This window comes from Mchenga conophoros, linkage group LG12 (assembly GCF_057382185.1).
Source record: "Mchenga conophoros isolate Kocher_MC1m ecotype Shallow Benthic linkage group LG12, M_conophoros_male_GT1.1, whole genome shotgun sequence".
Classification (NCBI taxonomy): domain Eukaryota; kingdom Metazoa; phylum Chordata; class Actinopteri; order Cichliformes; family Cichlidae; genus Mchenga; species Mchenga conophoros.
Window position 1 is genome coordinate 34,283,854 of NC_140537.1, and position 19,527 is coordinate 34,303,380.

A 19,527-nucleotide genomic window follows, 5' to 3' on the forward strand; every position below is an offset into this window, starting at 1 on the left:
ATGCAAAACAATATAGGTTAAGTGAAAAAAGCTTCCACCAATGAGTTCTGTCTGACACAGTTATATGATTTTAGTTTTACAAAGAAAATTAATTACCATCAGTGATTATAGCTAAACCATTTGAATGATAATAACTTTTGGGATTACAGTGTATGGACCCCAAAGCGCTTTACACTACATTCAGTCATTCACCCATTCACACACACATTCACACAGTTTTCTTTGACCAGTTTATTGCTCAAAGTCAGTATCCAGACAGTGAAAGTGCACAGTCTGCTTTATGATTCAGCCATAAAGCAGCTATATAAACCTGGAGGTGTCCCGAGGTGGACTCACCGGAGAGCGACAGTAAGGGTGAGTGCTGATCAGCACATTCATGCTCAAATTTCTAATGACAATAATCTGACATATTCAGATGTTAATTTTCTTTTAATAAAGTGGGATATTTCATTTTATTTTATAAATGTATGTCAAGTAAAAATCTAATCAGATGTGGCAAGAGGAACTCTACTATTTTAATATATAGTGTGGTTTTAAGAAATGCTTTAATATTACCATTTTAAGGCAATAAGTCATCAAATGTAAAGTTATTTTATATGCTATATGTGTGTTTATAACTTCCACCTGACCTATAATGGAAATAATAGTATGATAATATATATTTATATATATTAATTTATATATTTATAATAATATAAATTTATAATGCTTTAAATTTGTATTTGTTTTGTTTCACTGATGCATACTACTGTCATAAATACTGTCTCTTTTGGGTCGGAGGGATGGGGGGAAATGTAGAATAAATAGACCCAATACACCCAAAAATGTAACATAGAAGATAAACTACATATAAAGCGTTATTGTGGTGGCACAGATGTTTATTTCTTCTATATTTTGGGGGTTTTCAGTGAAAATGGAGTTCACTATGTTGGATTCTAACCTTTCAGAGTAAAGTCAAAAATAAATGGCTGTAAATTTAGTTCTCTGTCGTTTAAGGTGTTTGACACTGGTGAAGATAAAAATTGTAATAACTGAAACTAGCTGAAAGAAAGAAATAATATTTGAAACTGTAAAATATTACGCCAGAAAATATTTGAGCTCATTTGTCATTTGGATAGCTGGATTGGTGGAATAATAGATTCTGATGTTAAAGATTTAGCTTGTAAAAAGATCTCATAACTAAGGTTTTGTGTTTCATCTTCAGATGAAGCTGTCTGTGTTGTTGCTCTCGGCCCTGCTGGCTCTGTCCTCAGCCAGTCTGCAGGACATTGTGAAGAAGAGCATACAACTCAGAAAAGGTAAGCATATCATACATTTTATGACATATTGTATAGAGATATGGATAACAGCTTTGTGTTACACCCATAGTAACACTTAAACCAAAGTAAACCTGAAGTGTGTTGCGTTCAACATCCAAAGATCCCCCACAAAAATGTAGTTTCTGAATATTTTGCATATTTTGTAGCTAGAATAAAAGAAAGGAAAAACAACCTTAATTCAGGATCATTCAAGTGTTAAGAGGTTAAAAAGAGATTAAAGCTTGTTGCCTGAATTGAGGTTGATGTGTTTGACACTTATCTCTTCTGTTTTATGGCATTTTTTCTTTTCTTTGTCTCTCTTATATAGTGTCCTTATTGAAACCAGAGGTGGAGGGCCGGGTCCCTGAACCAACTGGTAACAGAAAGGTGTTGGGTCCTCTAAATCCTGCTGATCTGGAGCAGCAACAGGATCTGCCTTCCTCCTTCCTCTTTGGCGATAATGTCAACCTGCAGTGGCTGACCTGGGATGGATCTCTGCCCAATGGAGCCGTTTCCATCTACAACGGCTATACCGAGCGTATTGACTATGTCTGCAAGTACAAGTGTGAGGCTGGCTTTTATAACCCTAACCTGGGACCTTACTGCCGCTACCCCTATGGTGACCGTGAGTATTACGCCCCTGAGTTTGAGATCCTGGCTAACAAGGACAACTTTGAATTCCTGGAATGGAAGGAAGGCTCCTACGGTTCACTGCCACAACATTCAGTGAGGACGTGTGCAGGAGTTGACATCTACGTTGGAAAGAACAAGTACGGTCTCGGGAAGGTTGTTCCTCAGTTTGAGGCCTTCTTCTTGCCCTGGGAAGGTGATGAGTACTGGTATAAGAACTATCAGGTCCTGGCCATCAACAGGGACGCCTACACCCAGCACATCTCTGATGTTAAGTACGGCATTGATGAGGTCACCATCTTCCAGTATCCTCCTGAGACCATGCGTATCTCTGGTATCACCAACAATGAGTGCCAGACAGTGGTGAAGACAGTCACCATCACAAAGACCTCAGAGGTGGAGACTACCTGGAACATCGGACGAGCCACGATGCTTGGTGTCACGGGCAGCATCACAGCCGAAATCCCCTTCATCGGCTCCGGGGGCATTGAGCTTGGTGCTGAGAAGACGCTGCAGTTCTCCAGGGGAACCACCGTAATCGAGACGCTCAGCCACTCCGTGTCTGTGGAGCTCAGAGTCCCACCAAACCACACCTGCAAAGTCCGCATGGAGGGACGCAAGATCAAAGCCGATATCCCCTACACGGCTCGCCTCAGCCGAACCTACCGCAACGGAGAAACCCAGTGGACCACCATCACCGGGACGTACGACGGCGTCCAGATCGGAGAAGTCCGGGCAGTGGTGGACCGGTGCGAACCTGTCATAGATGCCAAGCCTTGCCCCTAAAACCTGGGAGAAGATACACGAAATAGTATTTTTCTGATCTTATCTGGTGATTGTGATAATGGAAGCAAATGATATGTCACAATAAAAAATACCACTCATGTCTTTGTTGGTAAATTTAAAATATCTTTCATGTGCGCAAGTGTATGAGTTTATTCAAAAATAAAGCAATTTGGCACGTTTCTCCTGTTTTCTGCATTTTGTTAATTTAGCTCATTAAAATCAATCACCAGAATGTGCCAAAAAAAGGGTATCTGGACAATTGAGGCCAGATATGTACTCAAGCACGGTTTTCTATTTCTGCTATATCATTTGTAAATTGGCACAATAATTGATCTACTTTCAATAAAGACATATCCCTCTATTAACCCACAGCATAGCAAACATAGTACTATTTCAGATTCATTAGAAGGCATGAATTAATTTTTTTTAAACTAAAGTGAATTGAATGGTACTTCAACTATTTATTGTTAACATACTTTGATTATTATTATAAGCAGGCGTATATTTGAGTCTAATTTTTAAAATGATGCATTTGTTGCTTGCAGGTTTTTCTCCATTGTTTCAGTGGGGCTCATGTTGGTGTGGAAATATAAACTTTTAAAATGCTTAGGGAAAAGTTAAATCAGTCTAGAAAACAAACAAAAATCATTTAAGTAAACCAAGCTTGATGTACATAATTTCTAACGTCTCACTTCTGGTGCTTTACATCCCGGTGTTTTAGAGTTCCCTGCACTGTCGCCTTAGAAAACTTCAGTTACAGCCATGATCTGACACAAAGAAGGTCTCTCTTTGCTTAGAATAATTATTTGACTTCTGACACACAGTTCTGATGTCATGCTTCTCATTATTACAAAGCTGTAATTCTAACAGGTGAACCAAGACTACAGGTTGAGTTACACAATTGAAAAGTTTATCTTTATTTTCACTGTCAGAACTTGTGTTTTTAAAATGTTTCCTAAGTTCTAAAACATTCAAATTTCTCTTTTTGGAAGAAAATATTTACCCACAGCTTTCATCTGGTCTCACTGTAGCAACCCAAGGCAGCATCAGTATGGGTTTATAGGCATAATAACTCTGTGATAGGCCCTGGGGTATATATATATTTTTCCCTTTATATTATTCAGTTCTTGGTTAAACTTTTATTCACAATTCACATTAGTATCATAGATATAAATGTGTTTTGGTAGAAGACTGAATAAGAGGAAAAGAGGCATTAGTTCAGTCATTTTTTCAAGACAGCGACGCAAACTGATTTCAAACATGGGTAAGAAAATAATTTGTTGGTGTTGGACAACTACAGAAAAACTTTCTGGAAATGATGTGCTAACACATAGTAGAGTTTTTAAAAAGCGCTTTTAATTTGTTTTGTAGCACAATCTATTGTCCAGTTTTGACAATGAATAAAATAATCATTTAATTTGAAACTGTAAATCACACTGAGAACATTTAGCCTCTATTGTGTGAAAATAAAATGGTGAGACAGAAAAACATCATCAGCTGTCTGACTGAATAACTGCTTGGCACGCTCACTGATATAGGCTGAATCTGAATAGCATAATATAAATGTTCTTTACAGACAGAGACTGAATGCTGAAGCAGCTGAAACTGGTGACTGTGCAGTATAATCAGTGCAAATGACCTTTGCACAGCCTTGTTTGATACACAGTCCTCATTCAGACCTAAATAAATAAATTGATAATAACTTTCTGTCTGAAGGACGCACAGAGATGGCCCTGACATCAGCGATTTTCAATGATAGCACTGTGTGTGGAGAACAATGTCCGTGCTGAGCGGCTTCTTCTCCAGCTGAATCTTGGCAGCCAGCGACATTACGCAACAAGGCCCGTCTTAATCACTGACCCGCTATTACAGGAGATCTAATCAACTTGTTCTCTGTCCGAGCTTATCTGAACGTACAGGATCTTTTCATCAGCGGCGAGAGAGAGGCCACAGCACTTTGGACATCATGTGATCGAGTAGATACGGCACACTAAATCCAAGCAAATTTATTTATGAGGCACTTTTAACGATCTTATTAAATAAGAGCAAGGATCAATAAGGAGTCCTGTTATCATTAGGAGCATGAGGACTTTTGTTTCCAACACTCGTGAGCTGCAGGCTTTCAGGTCAAGGTCAACTGCAGCCATCCATTCATGAGTCTTTAAGCTGATCTAAATTCTTTGCAAATTTAAGGAAAACCCTTAAATCTTGACTTCCACAGTGAAGGGAAACTGTGGCTGGCATGTTTTGGGTTCTCACGGTGACTAAAAACCAATACAACAGATGAAAGTGCTCCTCATCTATAGGCCAAGAGGGGTTTGATGGGGAAGACAATGCTGTAAGCTAGGCTCCTCATACATCTGTTGGAGTTTTGTACACTGATAAAAAGCTTTCATCAAACACCAAATGATGGAATATCTCAGTGTCTTGATGTTATTCTAAAAAAATAATCAGTCCACAAACCCCCTCAGGAGCAGCTCTTTTTTTTTGCACAGTACATTGAAAAGTTTCGCCACATACTATTAAACTGTTCCACATTATCTAAGTACCTGACCTGTCCCTATGTACACACATAGGTACGAGTGAGTTCACACAATTTTTCCAGCATTTCATCACTTCATAGAAGATATTCACAATTCATTTTGAGGGCTGAAAAAATGTAAGTTGTTAAAACAGTGCAACCAAATTAGTTTTCTCCTTGGGTATCACAATGGAAAAACAAATTCTTTCTTACTTCTTTCAAAATTATTTTACTTATAACCAATTTTCAATTCAAGTTTCAATAGCAAAACTGCACCAATTCATCATCTGCATTGTAAAGTAACAGAAACAAGCATTCGTACCCTGGATGTTTGACCTATTTTAGTTTTTCAAATCCTCTGAGCAGGCAGAAGACTTCATGACACTCACAGCCTCTGTAAGACTGTGTCCTTGAACAAGACATTAAAGCTGCCAATTGGCTGTAACTGTCAGTATGATTACACACCATATGAGTGTAACGGTATGTTGCAGAAGCTCAAACAAACTCAGTTAGTTTTCCTCCCTCCATAGAAGTTTGATTTGAAGTTTCACATGCAGTTTTTTTCTCTTCAAATCCTTCGATAAAAACATTTTGATTCAAAGTGAGCTGCAGGACAGCAAACTGTGAACCAGACAGACGAGAAGCTTTATCTCTCCTGTTTATTGAGGGCAATAAGTCTGAAGGGAGGTTTTAAAGCTTCGCACTTACTGCAGGTAAGAGTCACTGCAGAAGGAACCTGTCAAGGTAAAAAAAACAACAACAAAAAAACCCAACTTCTCTATATCTGAATGAACGGCTGCTGTGGGCTTGAATTTAAGGGGTTCTGTTTTGTTTTTTTTATCTCTGTCTTATCTGCCATGTGAAATCAATAAACAGATCAACAAATTTCAGGTCAAAATCTTTCTTACTGTTTGGTTTTATACTCGGCATTCAGGGATGATTTCTTAAGTCTGATCTTCATTTAGTAATCTTATAAACATACAGTAATGGGACACTCAGTTTATAATTTACTGCCTTAATTACTAATTTATGTGACGCTAATCCTGCTGTGATATCCTGCAGATGTGACTTTTATTTCATTCACTTACCTGAAGTAATTTCTATACATTGTATGTAAGGGCATGTGATACTGGTACTATTTAGATTCAGAGCTGGTTCTTTTTTCATTCATTTTGTTTCATTTTTAGAGAAAGATTTCTGTAAATGGGGATTTATATTTGATGAATTGTAGCAACATAGCTGTGTATATATGTCCAGTCATTTATAAACACCAGTGATCTTTACATAAACAACAAAATAACAGTCTTTTCTAACAATACACTATTTAAATATATATATTTTAAAGTACACAAGCTAAGTCAGCTGTGTGTGTCAAAGGCTCATCACAGACAGGCAGAGTAATCAGCAAAGTGTTGCATATATTATGCATACAAATGTAAAAGTTTATAAATGCATCTTATTGTATAAAGTTCTCACGTCTATTTTCTGACTAAATATTTATATCAATAAACTAAAAGTCAAGTAATATAATTTTGATTGCCTCGGACATGAATAATAATTCTTTCAATGTATTCTGACTTGTCCAACGCAGATTACTGTTAAGTATTCCTCTATATCTGTTTAATTAAAAATAAGCAAAAAATTAATTGGATTAAATTTGACTCCTATTTTTAATAGTTTTCCATTTTTTTCCATTGATTTAAAACTGTGTTGACCACATGAGTTTTTAATGGTTGTTTATTTTTAGCTTTTAGAAGTGTACATTTCCATGTTGCAGCGTTCGCGCACAGTGATTGCCAACTGATGATGACATACTACTGCTGGTGTTTCTTTGTGTGTCCAGATGAGGTGGTGTGTTGCTGTTCTCCTGGCAGTGCTGCAGCTGTGCAGCCCAGCGCTGCAGTCTGACCCGCTGCTCTACGTTTTCCAGCTGCAGGATAGGGAAGAAAAACCCAGCAGTCAGTCACATTATAATCCTACAGTTTATCACAGCATGTTACTTTAATGACTACATGACTCCTCCCACTAGAAAAATAAGAACCGTATCTGAGCTCCAGTTCTAATCACTTGCACCTGTAATTTCAACACTCGAACTTGCACACAGCTGAATCATCTACTTCTGTGTCAGACTGATAAAACCTGTATGTCAAGGATCATCAGACTTCTAACTTTTAAAAAATGCATTGCTTAAAAATGTGTTTTAAAATTTATTTAGGTTTTTCAGGGGAGAAGAAATTACACTGATAATTTAAAGTCTTAAAACTTAAATAAACTCATGTATCAAATATGACACACTGGGCATTAAGGGGTTAAAGCACTGGAAAAGGGAGATTTTTCTGGCCACACCAACCCTTCTCAGCCTTCTTGGCAGATTTGGCTTTCTTTATTTTAGTTTTTTCTCATTTTGTTTCCCCCAAAATATATTCAAATGATGCAATTGGTCTTTTGGCTCTGTAGAACATGTCCAACTTGCATCCGAGATGTGTAAGTCCAGTTAGTCAGGCTGGGACTAAAAATAAGAGGAATGTTGGAAAAGGTTCAGAGGAAATAGCAACCAGGTTTAATCGAAGGGATTGCTTTGTAACACTTTTTCCCATCACCTCATGTATGGTGTTATGGTGTGTTAAGATTGTGAAGGTGCTGAATTTATATTAAGACCCTAACCCAATAACTGTCACTAGTGGATACACTTTCACCCTCACGGTGCTTAAAAAATAGGTATGAAACTACCTGATGTCAACAATGTTTCTTTCTGCTTAACACTTTGGTTGAAAGCAAGTGTCAGTCTTTCATTCAAACTCGATTCTGCTTTTTTTTTTTTTTTTTAAGAACACGTCTTAACAGTTTTGGTAGTAAATGTTTCAAATGAGTTGAAACTTTTGTTTGTCTAGATTAAATCCTACAGCCACTATCTTTCTATATTGTCTTACAGAGCCATGGCTTAACCCCACCTTGGGAAATGTTGTTCCTTCCCGGGGAGCTCTCAGCCCCCCTAAAGTTGTAGAAACCTCAGAAACTGAGACGACTTCACACTCAAGCCCCATGTTTGGCGAACATGTCAACCTTAGGTGGGTCACATGGAGCGGTTCCCTCCCAAATGGCGCTGTTGCCATCTTCAACGGCTACACCGAACGTACCGACTATGTGTGCAAAGTCAACTGTGAGGCTGGTTTCTACACTCCCAGCAAAGGGAACTTCTGCCAGTACCCCTACGCTGACAAAGAGTATGCATCCTCCAAGTTCGAAGTCCTGGTTAACGTGGACCACTTTGAGTTCCTGCAGTGGGTTGAAGATTCATATGGCTCTGTTCCTGAGTATGCCATCAAAACCTGTCCCAACTCAGACATATATGTGGGTAAGAATAAGTATGGTCTTGGTAAAGTGGTGACCAAACATGAAGCCTTCTTCCTCCCCTGGGAGGGGGATGAGTACTGGTACAAAAACTACCAGGTGCTTGCTATCAACAGAGACAGCTACAGCCAGCATATCTCTCATGTAGAGTATGCCATTGACCAGATGGAGCTGTTCCACCATCCTCCAGAAGCCCTGAAGCTCACTAAGGTCACCAACCTGGAGTGCAGAGATGTGGAGAAGACAGTCACACTGGAGAAGACCAGTACAGTGGAGAAGAAATGGGACATCGGCAGGGAGACCCGCAATGGCTCTGTGTCCACCATGACAGCCAAAGTTCCTATCTTTGGTCCGGGTAATGTGGAGTTGTCCAAGGAGCAGACGGTGACCTTCTCAAAGGGGACCACCATTGTGGAGTCAATCAGTCACGCTGTCTCTGTGGAGCTGCTGGTCCCACCCAATCACTCCTGCACCGTGAGGATGGATGCCAGAAAGATGAAGGCTGACATCCCTTTCACCGGCCGGCTGAGCAGGACCAACCACAACGGAGACACCCACTGGACCTACATCACTGGCACCTATGACGGCGTGAGTGTTGGCGAAATCAATGCTGTGGTGGAACGGTGTCAGCCAGTGCCTGATGCTGTCCCCTGCTCCCCAGATCAAAACTGATGATGAGTCTGCTGATGCTTTGTTTTTCAAATAAAGCGCAATCAAAATTCAAGGTGAATCGTTGTTTTGTATTCTTTAATTTTTGGAGGATTTAAAAGAATTTTGACTCATTGAGCTCCAAAGCCCTACTGCTTATTTTGATATCTACACACTAATTTTAAACATGTGGCACCAATCTTTTAGGATTACATGAACTGCTATAGTTTACTTCCTCTGTTGTGCATTTGTTGCCTAACCAATAAACTTGCAAACTTGTTCTTCGTCTTCTTTCAGATGCTTCCTTTAGCAGTCACCAAAGCAGACCATCTGTCTCTATCTCACCCTGTCCCTAGCATCTTCTTCTGTCACACCAGGCCTCTGCATGTCCTCTTTCAGTACATCCACCCATGATCTGTCACCGTGGCACTCCTAATAACATGCATTACATTTTGCTGTTCATCCGTTGATGAAAAGTTTCCAAAAGTTCAAGTGAAAGGGAAATTGCCAGAAATTGGGAAACTACTGTGTTCCACCACAGCCACAGCCATTAAACACAACAACAAAAAGTAGTTCTAAATAGAGAAGATGAAGTAAAATAAAGTAAAATAAAATTCAGCTTGTACATAAAAACACATTTCGATAAATGTAATCAAAACTCGTTTAAATTCAATATTTATTGAAATGTAAATAGTGTTAAAAGGTTCATTGTTTGCTATTTTCAGTCAATAGACTTCCAAATTTGTGTTTGCTGTAATAATCAAGTCGCCGAGCTAGATGGCGCTGTGTCCCCACAGAGGAGAAAAAGTCTGTCCGCCATGTTTTCTTGCTAGCGCTCGTTGAGCGGTTGGTAGCATGACAGGAGGGCAGGAAAAGGTTACTTTACATTTTAAAGACTGGTAATAATTACGGAAATTCTTATGATTAATTACAAACAGATAATAAATATCTGACAAAGTTACAGTTCATATAGTGAACCCCAGACGAAATCGATGAATTGACAGAATCGACATGAATGCCCGAACAGGTACTGTTGCTTCATGACTGTAAATACATGTGGAAACGCCTGATTTCTTATTAACTGTCAAGAGAAGACAATCGGTTCTATGAGCCGAATGAAAAAGGGCTCAGTTTTAAGTAAGTTTTGCCAGTATTTGTTAAACTTTTTCAAGAAGTTGATTAACTTTCTAATGATGCGACGACTTTTGACGAGAGTCATAAACAGAGTTCTGCTGAGTGATCCGTTTTCACCTGCGATGATAATCGAAGCAGAAATACACAATCAAGGCCGCCGAAAGATGGTAAGTGTTAAACCTCGTAATCAGCTACATACTGTCTACTACACTCCAAGTTCTCGGGCAGCTGTATGTGTTTACTGCTATAGGTTTTGTAAGCCCCTAAAACCAGTCGTCAGATCTCGCCAAACTCCATTGAAAGATCTGAGAACTTAAAATTTTTGTAGGGTTTGTCATATTGTTCATCAACTTACTACATTTTCAAAACACTTACTGAGTTACTCAAACCCCCCTTTGTAATTTGGCGTAATTGTCCTTAAAGTAATTACTGGTTAATGTGGGGATAATTTTAGAAGGAAAATGCTTTCTGAGCCAGCTTGGGTCTTTCCTTATTGTTGTATTTTTTTCTATTTTATTTTAATCAGCATATCTAACAGTTTTATTTTAAAATGATGTAAGCTGTCCTCCCCTGTGTTAACTTGTCTTTGCCTTCATAGGCTTTTGTTAAAAATGAATGAAACCTCAATAAAGACCCTACAGTGTTTGCAGTTTGTAACATTACAATGTTGTCTATAGTTGTTTTTCCTGTTAACAGAGCTGTTACTGCTGCCAGTGTATCAGTACCATCAATACAAGGCAATGGCTGTATATTCTACGTGTCCAAAACACAAAATATCTCGTGTTTCTGTTGTTGTTGGTTTTTCCCCCACTTAAAAACATGATCACTGCTCAGATGAAGCGAATACCAAATGAACGAAATTTACACTCAAGTTCAGTTATATCGCTGAAGTTTGTGTTAATGAGTTTTTGGTCATTTTTAAGTCTAAATCTAGAATCTCTCTGTGTTTGCATCTAGCTCCAGTTTAAAAAAGCTTATTTACTCAGTTGCTTTTACTTTGTCTGAATATATGTGTAAATATGTATAAAAATGTAACAGTCTGCTTCCTTTGACTCAGACAGTCTTCTGTTCCTGTAGCTTCACTGCAGAGGTGTATGCCTTTAACTGTGTGTCTGCGTTTGCTTCAGGTGGTGGGGCTGGGTAATCCGGGGATGGAGGGTACCAGACACAGCGTTGGTATGACAGTACTTGGTGCTCTCGCTGCCCGGCTCGGTGTGGCAGACCGCTGGCGTGGCGACAAGTACGTGTCCGGTGAGGTCATTTTGTCAGAAGTCCAGCAAACGAATGTGGTGCTGCTTCGTCCCCGGCTGCTGATGAATGTCAATGGAGTATCAGTGGCCAAAGCAGGTGAGGTCATTTCTGTCTTTGTAAGTGATTTTCATTAAATAAATTAGGCTTTTTTTCTTTCTTATCATCAGCTGTGAAATGTGGCATGTCTCTGCACAAGCATACTGAGGTGGTTCAACCTCCGTCATCTGTCACTCAGGCAGCCAGAAACAATTCAAGCTGGAAATTTAACTCCATTGAGGTTCAACCTGTGTTATTCAGCCCTGTCACTATATCAGACTTCTGTCTATGTGATTGAAAACAACCAGTGACTTATATTATTGAATGTAAAGAAAATTTAGTCCATGAATTGGAGACTTGTACAATATTTTATGTAGAGAAGCAGCTGCTCAGTACATGCCTTGGATGGATTCTGAGAGTTCTGTCTACTCATTCCTGCTTTTATAATATCATAATTGTAGGAGCCATTTTTGTGTTGTTACCTTATGTGTAACATTTTTGTGTTTTCACAGGATGTTGTGTTTATGGGACTGTATTTAAGGTAGACATGTAATTAGCATCAGGTGTTGTTGGTCAGAAGAAGTGAACAGTTTGTGACCGCTGCGCTGTTGTGAGTTACAGTGGGGCAAAAAAGTATTTAGTCAGCCACCGATTGTGCAAGTTCCCCCACCTAAAATGATGACAGAGGTCAGTAATTTGCACCAGAGGTACACTTCAACTGTGAGAGACAGAATGTGAAAAAAAATCCATGAATCCACATGGTAGGATTTGTAAAGAATTTATTCGTAAATCAGGGTGGCAAATAAGTATTTGGTCAATAACAAAAATACAACTCAATACTTTGTAACATAACCTTTGTTGGCAATAACAGAGGTCAAACGTTTACTATAGGTCTTTACCAGGTTTGCACACACAGTAGCTGGTATTTTGGCCCATTCCTCCATGCAGATCTTCTCGAGAGCAGTGATGTTTTGGGGCTGTCGCCGAGCAACACGGACTTTCAACTCCCGCCACAGATTTTCTATGGGGTTGAGGTCTGGAGACTGGCTAGGCCACTCCAGGACTTTCAAATGCTTCTTACGGAGCCACTCCTTTGTTGCCCGGGCGGTGTGTTTTGGATCATTGTCATGTTGGAAGACCCAGCCTCGTTTCATCTTCAAAGTTCTCACTGATGGAAGGAGGTTTTGGCTCAAAATCTCACGATACATGGCCCCATTCATTCTGTCCTTAACACGGATCAGTCGTCCTGTCCCCTTGGCAGAAAAACAGCCCCATAGCATGATGTTTCCACCCCCATGCTTCACAGTAGGTATGGTGTTCTTGGGATGCAACTCAGTATTCTTCTTCCTCCAAACACGACGAGTTGAGTTTATACCAAAAAGTTCTACTTTGGTTTCATCTGACCACATGACATTCTCCCAATCCTCTGCTGTATCATCCATGTGCTCTCTGGCAAACTTCAGACGGGCCTGGACATGCACTGGCTTCAGCAGCGGAACACGTCTGGCACTGCGGGATTTGATTCCCTGCCGTTGTAGTGTGTTACTGATGGTGACCTTTGTTACTTTGGTCCCAGCTCTCTGCAGGTCATTCACCAGGTCCCCCCGTGTGGTTCTGGGATCTTTGCTCACCGTTCTCATGATCATTTTGACCCCACGGGATGAGATCTTGCGTGGAGCCCCAGATCGTGGGAGATTATCAGTGGTCTTGTATGTCTTCCATTTTCTGATGATTGCTCCCACAGTTGATTTTTTCACACCAAGCTGCTTGCCTATTGTAGATTCACTCTTCCCAGTCTGGTGCAGGTCTACAATACTTTTCCTGGTGTCCTCCGAAAGCTCTTTGGTCTTGGCCATGGCGGAGTTTAGAGTCTGACTGTTTGAGGCTGTGGACAGGTGTCTTTTATACAGATGATGAGTTCAAACAGGTGCCATTCATACAGGTAACGAGTGGGGGACAGAAAAGCTTCTTACAGAAGACGTTACAGGTCTGTGAGAGCCAGAGATTTTCCTTGTTTGAGGTGACCAAATACTTATTTTCCACCCTGATTTACGAATAAATTCTTTACAAATCCTACCATGTGAATTCATGGATTTTTTTTTCACATTCTGTCTCTCACAGTTGAAGTGTACCTCTGGTGCAAATTACTGACCTCTGTCATCATTTTAAGTGGGGGAACTTGCACAATCGGTGGCTGACTAAATACTTTTTTGCCCCACTGTATGTTAAATGACGTTGGATACTAAGAGAACTGTTGAACAACAAATACAACCGATGGAATGCAATAAAGATGTTAAACAGACAAGATAAGTACGGCTCGAGTTATTGGACTAAGTCAAGTTTCATTCCTAACAGTGGCACCGCATGACCCCCACCATCGAACACCTCAGTGGCTTCAGGCATAGGCTTAGCCTCTACAACAATAATAAAAATGTTCAATCTCACAGAAAACCAAAAAGACTTGCCCACTTCACGCGGCCTTCATTGGACATCGCTTCTGCTGAGAGGAGTCTTGTGTTGATCTTCTGATTGTGTGCTCAGTTTGCTTTAGGCTGAATAAAGACTTTGACACATCTTCTTTATTTTACATGTGAGAACTTTGATTTTTATTATTATTATTTCAGACTTTTTGACAGTTTACAGGTGTACGTGATGTCTGTGTGTTTATTTTACTTGCACATTTATATGAACAGAAGGAAGCTCAGGTTCAAAGTGTTTAAGGGTTCTGTACTAGTAAAGTTTTGTTATCCTGCTATATTATTAGAAGCAACCAAACTAAGAAACTTTTTTTTTTGTATGTTTTGATTTGTTTAGCTGCCAAATATGGCGTCAAGGCTGAAGATATCCTGCTGGTCCACGATGAACTGGACAAACCTCTGGGGAAAATCGCCATCAAACATGGAGGAAGCGCCAGGTGGGTCATCCTCTATCATAGTGTTGGGTCTTGGATTGCTTCGGACTCGCCGCGATCTGTTTACATCACCAACAGTATTCATTATCTTAAGCGATGTATTGACAGTGGTGAGGGAAAGCAGTCACTAAAGTATCGTCAAGGTACATTTAACATTAACTTTAAGGCCAATAAGAACAAATATATTTCTGCGTGGAAGTGCAAGTGTGGCTTTTAAACTGCATTTGCACTCATTCGTCCAAACTTTCAGACTGGAAAGTTTCTGTCTTCATGGGGAAAAAACAACAGCAACAAGGCTCCACTATATTTTAAAGACCTGACAGTGTCTTGTCCCAGTAGAGCACTTCTCTCTCACACTGCAGGTTTACTTTAGAGCTTCCAAAAGTAGAATAGGAGGCAAAGCCTTCAGCTTTCAGGCTCTTCTTCTGTGTAATCAGCTCCAGTTCGGGTTCAGGAGACAGACAGCCTCGCTACTTTTGAAACTAGGCTGAAAACTTCACTTGAAACTTATTTTTTAATCAAACCTGGATCAGATGGAGGGATCAGGTGACCTCAAAGCATCCATTAGTGATGCTGCTATAGTCTCAGGTTGTTCAGGGACTTCCCATGATGTGCTCAGCACTTCTCTCCACCCCCTTTATTCACTCCCTGTGTGTTTATGCGTCACCACTGCAAGTCATTAACTCGAGTCTTCTTTCCTATGCAATTTGTGTTTGTCCTTATTCTCTCTATACTCTCCTTTTTTCCACTTCTCTTTTATCTGTTCTCTCTAATATTTTAGGGTCTTTACCTTTCACTATTAAGCAATTTGAAGCAACTGCTGTTGGGAATTGTCTTTGTGCACATAAAATTGAATTCTCAACACCTCAGTGTTCAAACTTGGAGCATGTGTGAGCTGCCTGAGCTCTGCCTGCTGTAAACCTTGGTGTCTTCCCGATGTCGAGACGAGAAGACAGAAGCAGCACAACCAGAAATAACAGCGAAATGAGGCCTGTATTTTAAAACCAACAAACTTCTAATCAGCACACACAGCTTCTCTCTTGGGCCTTAGTCATTCTGGTTCGTCTCTTGTCTCTTTTCTTCCTCCTGCTACTATTTTTTGCTCTTGATTGCGCTGTTGTGATGAAGCCTCCCCGAGCTCTTGAGACTCTTATGGCTGACTCTCTTGCAAATGGTCTGTTTTTATTAATTTTATGCCATGACGCTGGTTGTATCTCATTAACTGTTTTGTCATTTTACTTACTAACAATAAGAATGGTGTTCAGTTAAGAGGCATCCCCTATCAGTACGCTTCTCCTTGCTACTCAGAGCAAGCTGTATGAAGCAGTTTAATCCTGCATGAAAAGCTACGTTAGGCATTCCAGCCGTGTATAACCAGATGGTGATTTATGAAAATTTAATGTAATGCAAGAAACTGCAACTGGTGCATCTGGTATCCTGAAGATGGACAACAAAACCAAAGAAGAAAAGAGGTTGTCAGATTGATAAAATAAATGTCGCTTCTCCTTCCCCACAGAGGTCATAATGGAGTCCGCTCCTGTGTGGACTGTCTTCAGACTGATGTAAGTCACTGCTGTGTGTGTGTGTGTGTGTGTGTGTGTGTGTTCACTATCACACTGAATTCTGCTCTTTTTTTTATTTTAATGTCAGATTTATACTGAGAAACGTTTCGTCACTGCAGGTTTCCCCAATCGTATAAACAGTACATTTGCATAATGACTGAAACCAGTCCACTGAGGGAACAATGGGCTGGGAGGTCAGTTAGCTGAGACTGAAGAAGTGACTTGGATGAGTGACGAAACGTTTCTCCCACTACTTTGTTTATACTTTGTTAGGAAAATGGGAAATAGATGTAACGATTTACTGAAACATGCAAACATACATGGAAGTGCAGTTTTCAGTTCTAGCAGGCTGGTATGACCACCATCATTCTTATTCAACACATTCTGAACTCTGTGAGCAGCTTTCTTGTCATTTACTTAAATAGTCTTCAGGAATAGTACTCCAGGCTTCTTTAAGGACACTCAAAGCTTTTCTTTGGATGTTTCTGCATTTTGTTACAATCTCTGTTAAGATGATCCCACACTGCTTCAATAATGTTGAGGTCCAGGCTCTGATGAAGCCAATCCATGCCTGGTAGTGCTCCACTGTGTTTTTCTATCCATGTATGCTTTTACTACACTGGCAGTGTGTTTGGGATAAGTGCATCAAGGGACAGGTGCATGCATCAAGATGTGTTTGGGATCATTTAATGCTTAAATATGAAGCCATTGCCAATCAGGTGCTTTCCAAATGGTATTGCATTGTAACATTTTGCACTTCATTATGTTCATGACTTATTCCGTTTTGACATGATCCCTAACAGCACTCGCTGCTGTACCTCTTTCTCGACCTCCTCTGTACATATTGATGACAGTTTGAACCATGACGCTTCCTCAAACAGTAGATGGATCAGCTGCAGGTCTTTTCTGGATTTTTTCCCCACAGTTTCTTGGGAACCTGACTTTCAGATATCTAGAGCAGATCATCTGCTGTAGATATTATTTAGGCATGGCACTCAGCAAAAGAAAAGATATTGGTCAGGTAAAAGGACTGGACTGAAAAAGTAAAAAAAATAGGCCGTGTCCTAAGAAAAAGTTTGAAAACCCTTCTGAAAGGTGGAGAACTATTTCTCAAGCTTTAAAAATTGAGGTGTAGAGACTTTAGTATTTTACTGTAGTCAAATGCACATAGACATATACTCAACCAAATCTAAAATAGTAGCAAATAACAATTAGATGAAGATATGTGTTTACAGCTTAAAACGCAGAAATAAAAAACATGTACATTGTTTAACACCAGGATCTTTTGTCTCCTGCAGGTGATGCCTAGACTTCGGATCGGGATTGGCCGCCCGACAGGGAAAACGTCTGTGGACCGTCATGTTCTGGGCAGATTCACCACAGAGGAACAAAAACTCCTGGATTCTGTTTTGGTCCAGAGTGTGGACCTCCTCCTTTCCCAGCTTTCCCAGCAGGACTCACAACAGGACTCCCCGCTCCCCTCCTCACCAGCAGGGGGCAGACAAGCTGCACAGAAGAGAAACGAGAGGGCCCGCTCAGGCTCACCAGCTGAGGACTCTGCAGCAGCTCAGAGCTGAAGCTGAAACCTGAACTCTGTTATCACACATAGAACTGCCTCAAAGAGAAAACATGAACCACTTTATCTGTATTTATTCACTTAAAGGTGATGTTGTTACATGAAAAGTCTCAGAGAACAAGAGGAGAACCGAGAAATCTTGTTGTCTTCAGGTTTGTTCCCTACACGATGAACCAGTTTTCTTTATTCACTTCGCTGAAAAGCTGGCAGTGAAGCCAGAAGCTTGGCTCAGTCTGTGGCAGAGGACAGTCTGTCTGTGAGATATGAAAATAAATCGTTATTAAACGAAATAAATTTGATTATCTGATTTTCATGCACATTAAGAGCAGTTGAGCATTTATTTACATTAAAAACATTTAAAATCTGCAAACTATAGACTCTCTGACACCAGTACTACTATACTAATACTAATAATACCTGCCCTGACCGACTAATTCTAATAAACTCACTGACCATTTCATGAGCTTCACCGTGCTCATACAGGTCTGGACTCCCTTTTGCCTTCAGAGCTGCCTTAATTCTACCTGGCACAGATTTAACAAGCTGCTGGAAACAGTCCTCAGAGATTTTGGTCCATGTTGACACGATAGCATCACACAGATGCTGCAGATTTGTTGACTGCACATCCATGATGTGCATCTCAAAGGTGCTCTATTGGATTGAGATCTGAGATCTGTTGAAGCTGTTAAAGTACAGCAAAGCCATGATATGTTCAAGAAGTTTGAGACGATTTGAGCTTCATGGTGTGTTTTCCTGCTGGAAGAGGCCCCTCTGATCATAAAGTGATGGACGTGGTCAACAACAATAGGTGGGCTGTGGCTTTAAAGTAATCCTCAGCTGGTAATAAGGGGCCCAAAGCGTGCCAAAAAATATTTATAATATGAATATGTCCTCACAAAGATAGCCAAACTAACATGCATGTATCTGTGTGAGAGTCCTACACACAGAGTGGAGCAGGCGGTCACTATGCTGGTAATAGAAAACAATTTTGAGCCAAACCACCACCCTAATCCTACCGCACTCACTCTGATTCACAGCAGTTCACTCATAGTTGCAGACACACTGACATATCTAAAAATATTCAATTTACCTCCCACAAGTGACGCATACAATATATGAAATACTCTTCTTAATATGTGATGGGATGCTAACAACAGTTTATTATACTTTGCACTCTGCATTTGCACTTTCTTCTTGCAGTCGGTCAAAGGTCAAAGTCTCTGAGCCTTCAGTCGTGTGTTATTGATTTTTTTGTTCTTTATTTGATGATCATGTTCTTTAAGTTAGAGGCTTCCTGGGTGTTTTTTATTCGTGAGCAATGTCAGTAGAAGGAGCTGAACCGCTCTAAAACAAAGACTTGTTGAAGCTCATCTTCTCTTTTTTTGTATCTGAGAGTCCACATGTGACTCTGCCCCCGACATACGATTCTCCTCTCCAGCTCGTCCTCCCTGTTGTGGCTCTTTTGGCCAAAAACATATTGATTTCCTCTTCCGATTGTCCCACTAATTGCGCCTCTTCATCAATTATGTGTCTTTAATGAGTTGCATCCCGTCAAGAGGTGCGCTGCATTCTCACACTGCTGAGAATGCCAGAGGAAGGTTAGCGGAGGAATGGAGGGTTCGGCGGGGGAGGTGGCGTACAAAAAAAGGGCAGAAAACAGCGGAAAGAGGCTGACGAGCCGCTGAATGAGGGAAATCAATACAAAGGAGGCCAGTAGATTGCGATGGAGGGCAGAAGAAGAAAGGCAGGCGAGAAACAAAAGGGGGCAAACATTGTTTAGACCCAGATTTTTGAGGCCTTCTGTCCTGCTGTAGCTCAGAGGT

The 19,527-nt window shown here is 40.3% G+C and overlaps 3 protein-coding genes across 5 annotated transcripts; all 3 read left to right on the forward strand.

Annotated features, from left to right (window-relative positions):
• The first annotated feature begins 233 nt into the window (after positions 1 to 233).
• LOC146563087 (natterin-3-like) lies at positions 234 to 2,894 on the forward strand. The gene is made up of 3 exons (XM_085295464.1): positions 234 to 354; positions 1,205 to 1,298; positions 1,627 to 2,894. Exons 2-3 carry the CDS (start codon positions 1,205 to 1,207, stop codon positions 2,712 to 2,714), a joined length of 1,182 nt encoding a protein of 393 aa, XP_085151590.1. The 5' UTR covers positions 234 to 354; the 3' UTR covers positions 2,715 to 2,894.
• A 2,957-nt stretch (positions 2,895 to 5,851) lies between these two features.
• On the forward strand, positions 5,852 to 9,513 carry LOC146563088 (natterin-3-like). Its single transcript, XM_085295468.1, has 3 exons — positions 5,852 to 5,979; positions 7,079 to 7,193; positions 8,168 to 9,513. Exons 2-3 carry the CDS (start codon positions 7,079 to 7,081, stop codon positions 9,256 to 9,258), a joined length of 1,206 nt encoding a protein of 401 aa, XP_085151594.1. The 5' UTR covers positions 5,852 to 5,979; the 3' UTR covers positions 9,259 to 9,513.
• Positions 9,514 to 9,594: 81 nt separating this feature from the next.
• On the forward strand, positions 9,595 to 18,040 carry ptrh1 (peptidyl-tRNA hydrolase 1 homolog). 3 transcript variants are annotated; one of them, XM_085295471.1, is made up of 6 exons: positions 9,595 to 10,371; positions 10,450 to 10,535; positions 11,496 to 11,715; positions 14,470 to 14,569; positions 16,083 to 16,128; positions 17,427 to 18,040. In XM_085295471.1, exons 1-6 carry the CDS (start codon positions 10,341 to 10,343, stop codon positions 17,703 to 17,705), a joined length of 762 nt encoding a protein of 253 aa, XP_085151597.1. In that variant the 5' UTR covers positions 9,595 to 10,340; the 3' UTR covers positions 17,706 to 18,040. The 3 variants fall into 3 exon arrangements, with proteins under 3 accessions (XP_085151597.1, XP_085151598.1, XP_085151596.1); XM_085295472.1 differs by having other exon boundaries at positions 9,595 to 10,261; XM_085295470.1 differs by having other exon boundaries at positions 9,601 to 10,535; positions 17,427 to 18,039.
• The last annotated feature ends 1,487 nt before the right edge of the window (positions 18,041 to 19,527 follow it).

Bases quoted from the DNA above. Each gene is read 5' to 3' on its own strand.
- ptrh1 (XM_085295470.1), top strand. From the start codon at position 10,341: ATGAGCCGAATGAAAAAGGGCTCAGTTTTAAGTAAGTTTTGCCAGTAT. The intron at 11,716-14,469 runs GTGAGGTCATTT...TGATTTGTTTAG, and splicing joins AGTATCAGTGGCCAAAGCAG to CTGCCAAATATGGCGTCAAG. The intron at 14,570-16,082 runs GTGGGTCATCCT...CCTTCCCCACAG, and splicing joins AAACATGGAGGAAGCGCCAG to AGGTCATAATGGAGTCCGCT.
- LOC146563088 (XM_085295468.1), top strand. From the start codon at position 7,079: ATGAGGTGGTGTGTTGCTGTTCTCCTGGCAGTGCTGCAGCTGTGCAGC. The intron at 7,194-8,167 runs GTCAGTCACATT...ATTGTCTTACAG, and splicing joins TAGGGAAGAAAAACCCAGCA to AGCCATGGCTTAACCCCACC.
- LOC146563087 (XM_085295464.1), top strand. From the start codon at position 1,205: ATGAAGCTGTCTGTGTTGTTGCTCTCGGCCCTGCTGGCTCTGTCCTCA. The intron at 1,299-1,626 runs GTAAGCATATCA...TCTCTTATATAG, and splicing joins GAGCATACAACTCAGAAAAG to TGTCCTTATTGAAACCAGAG.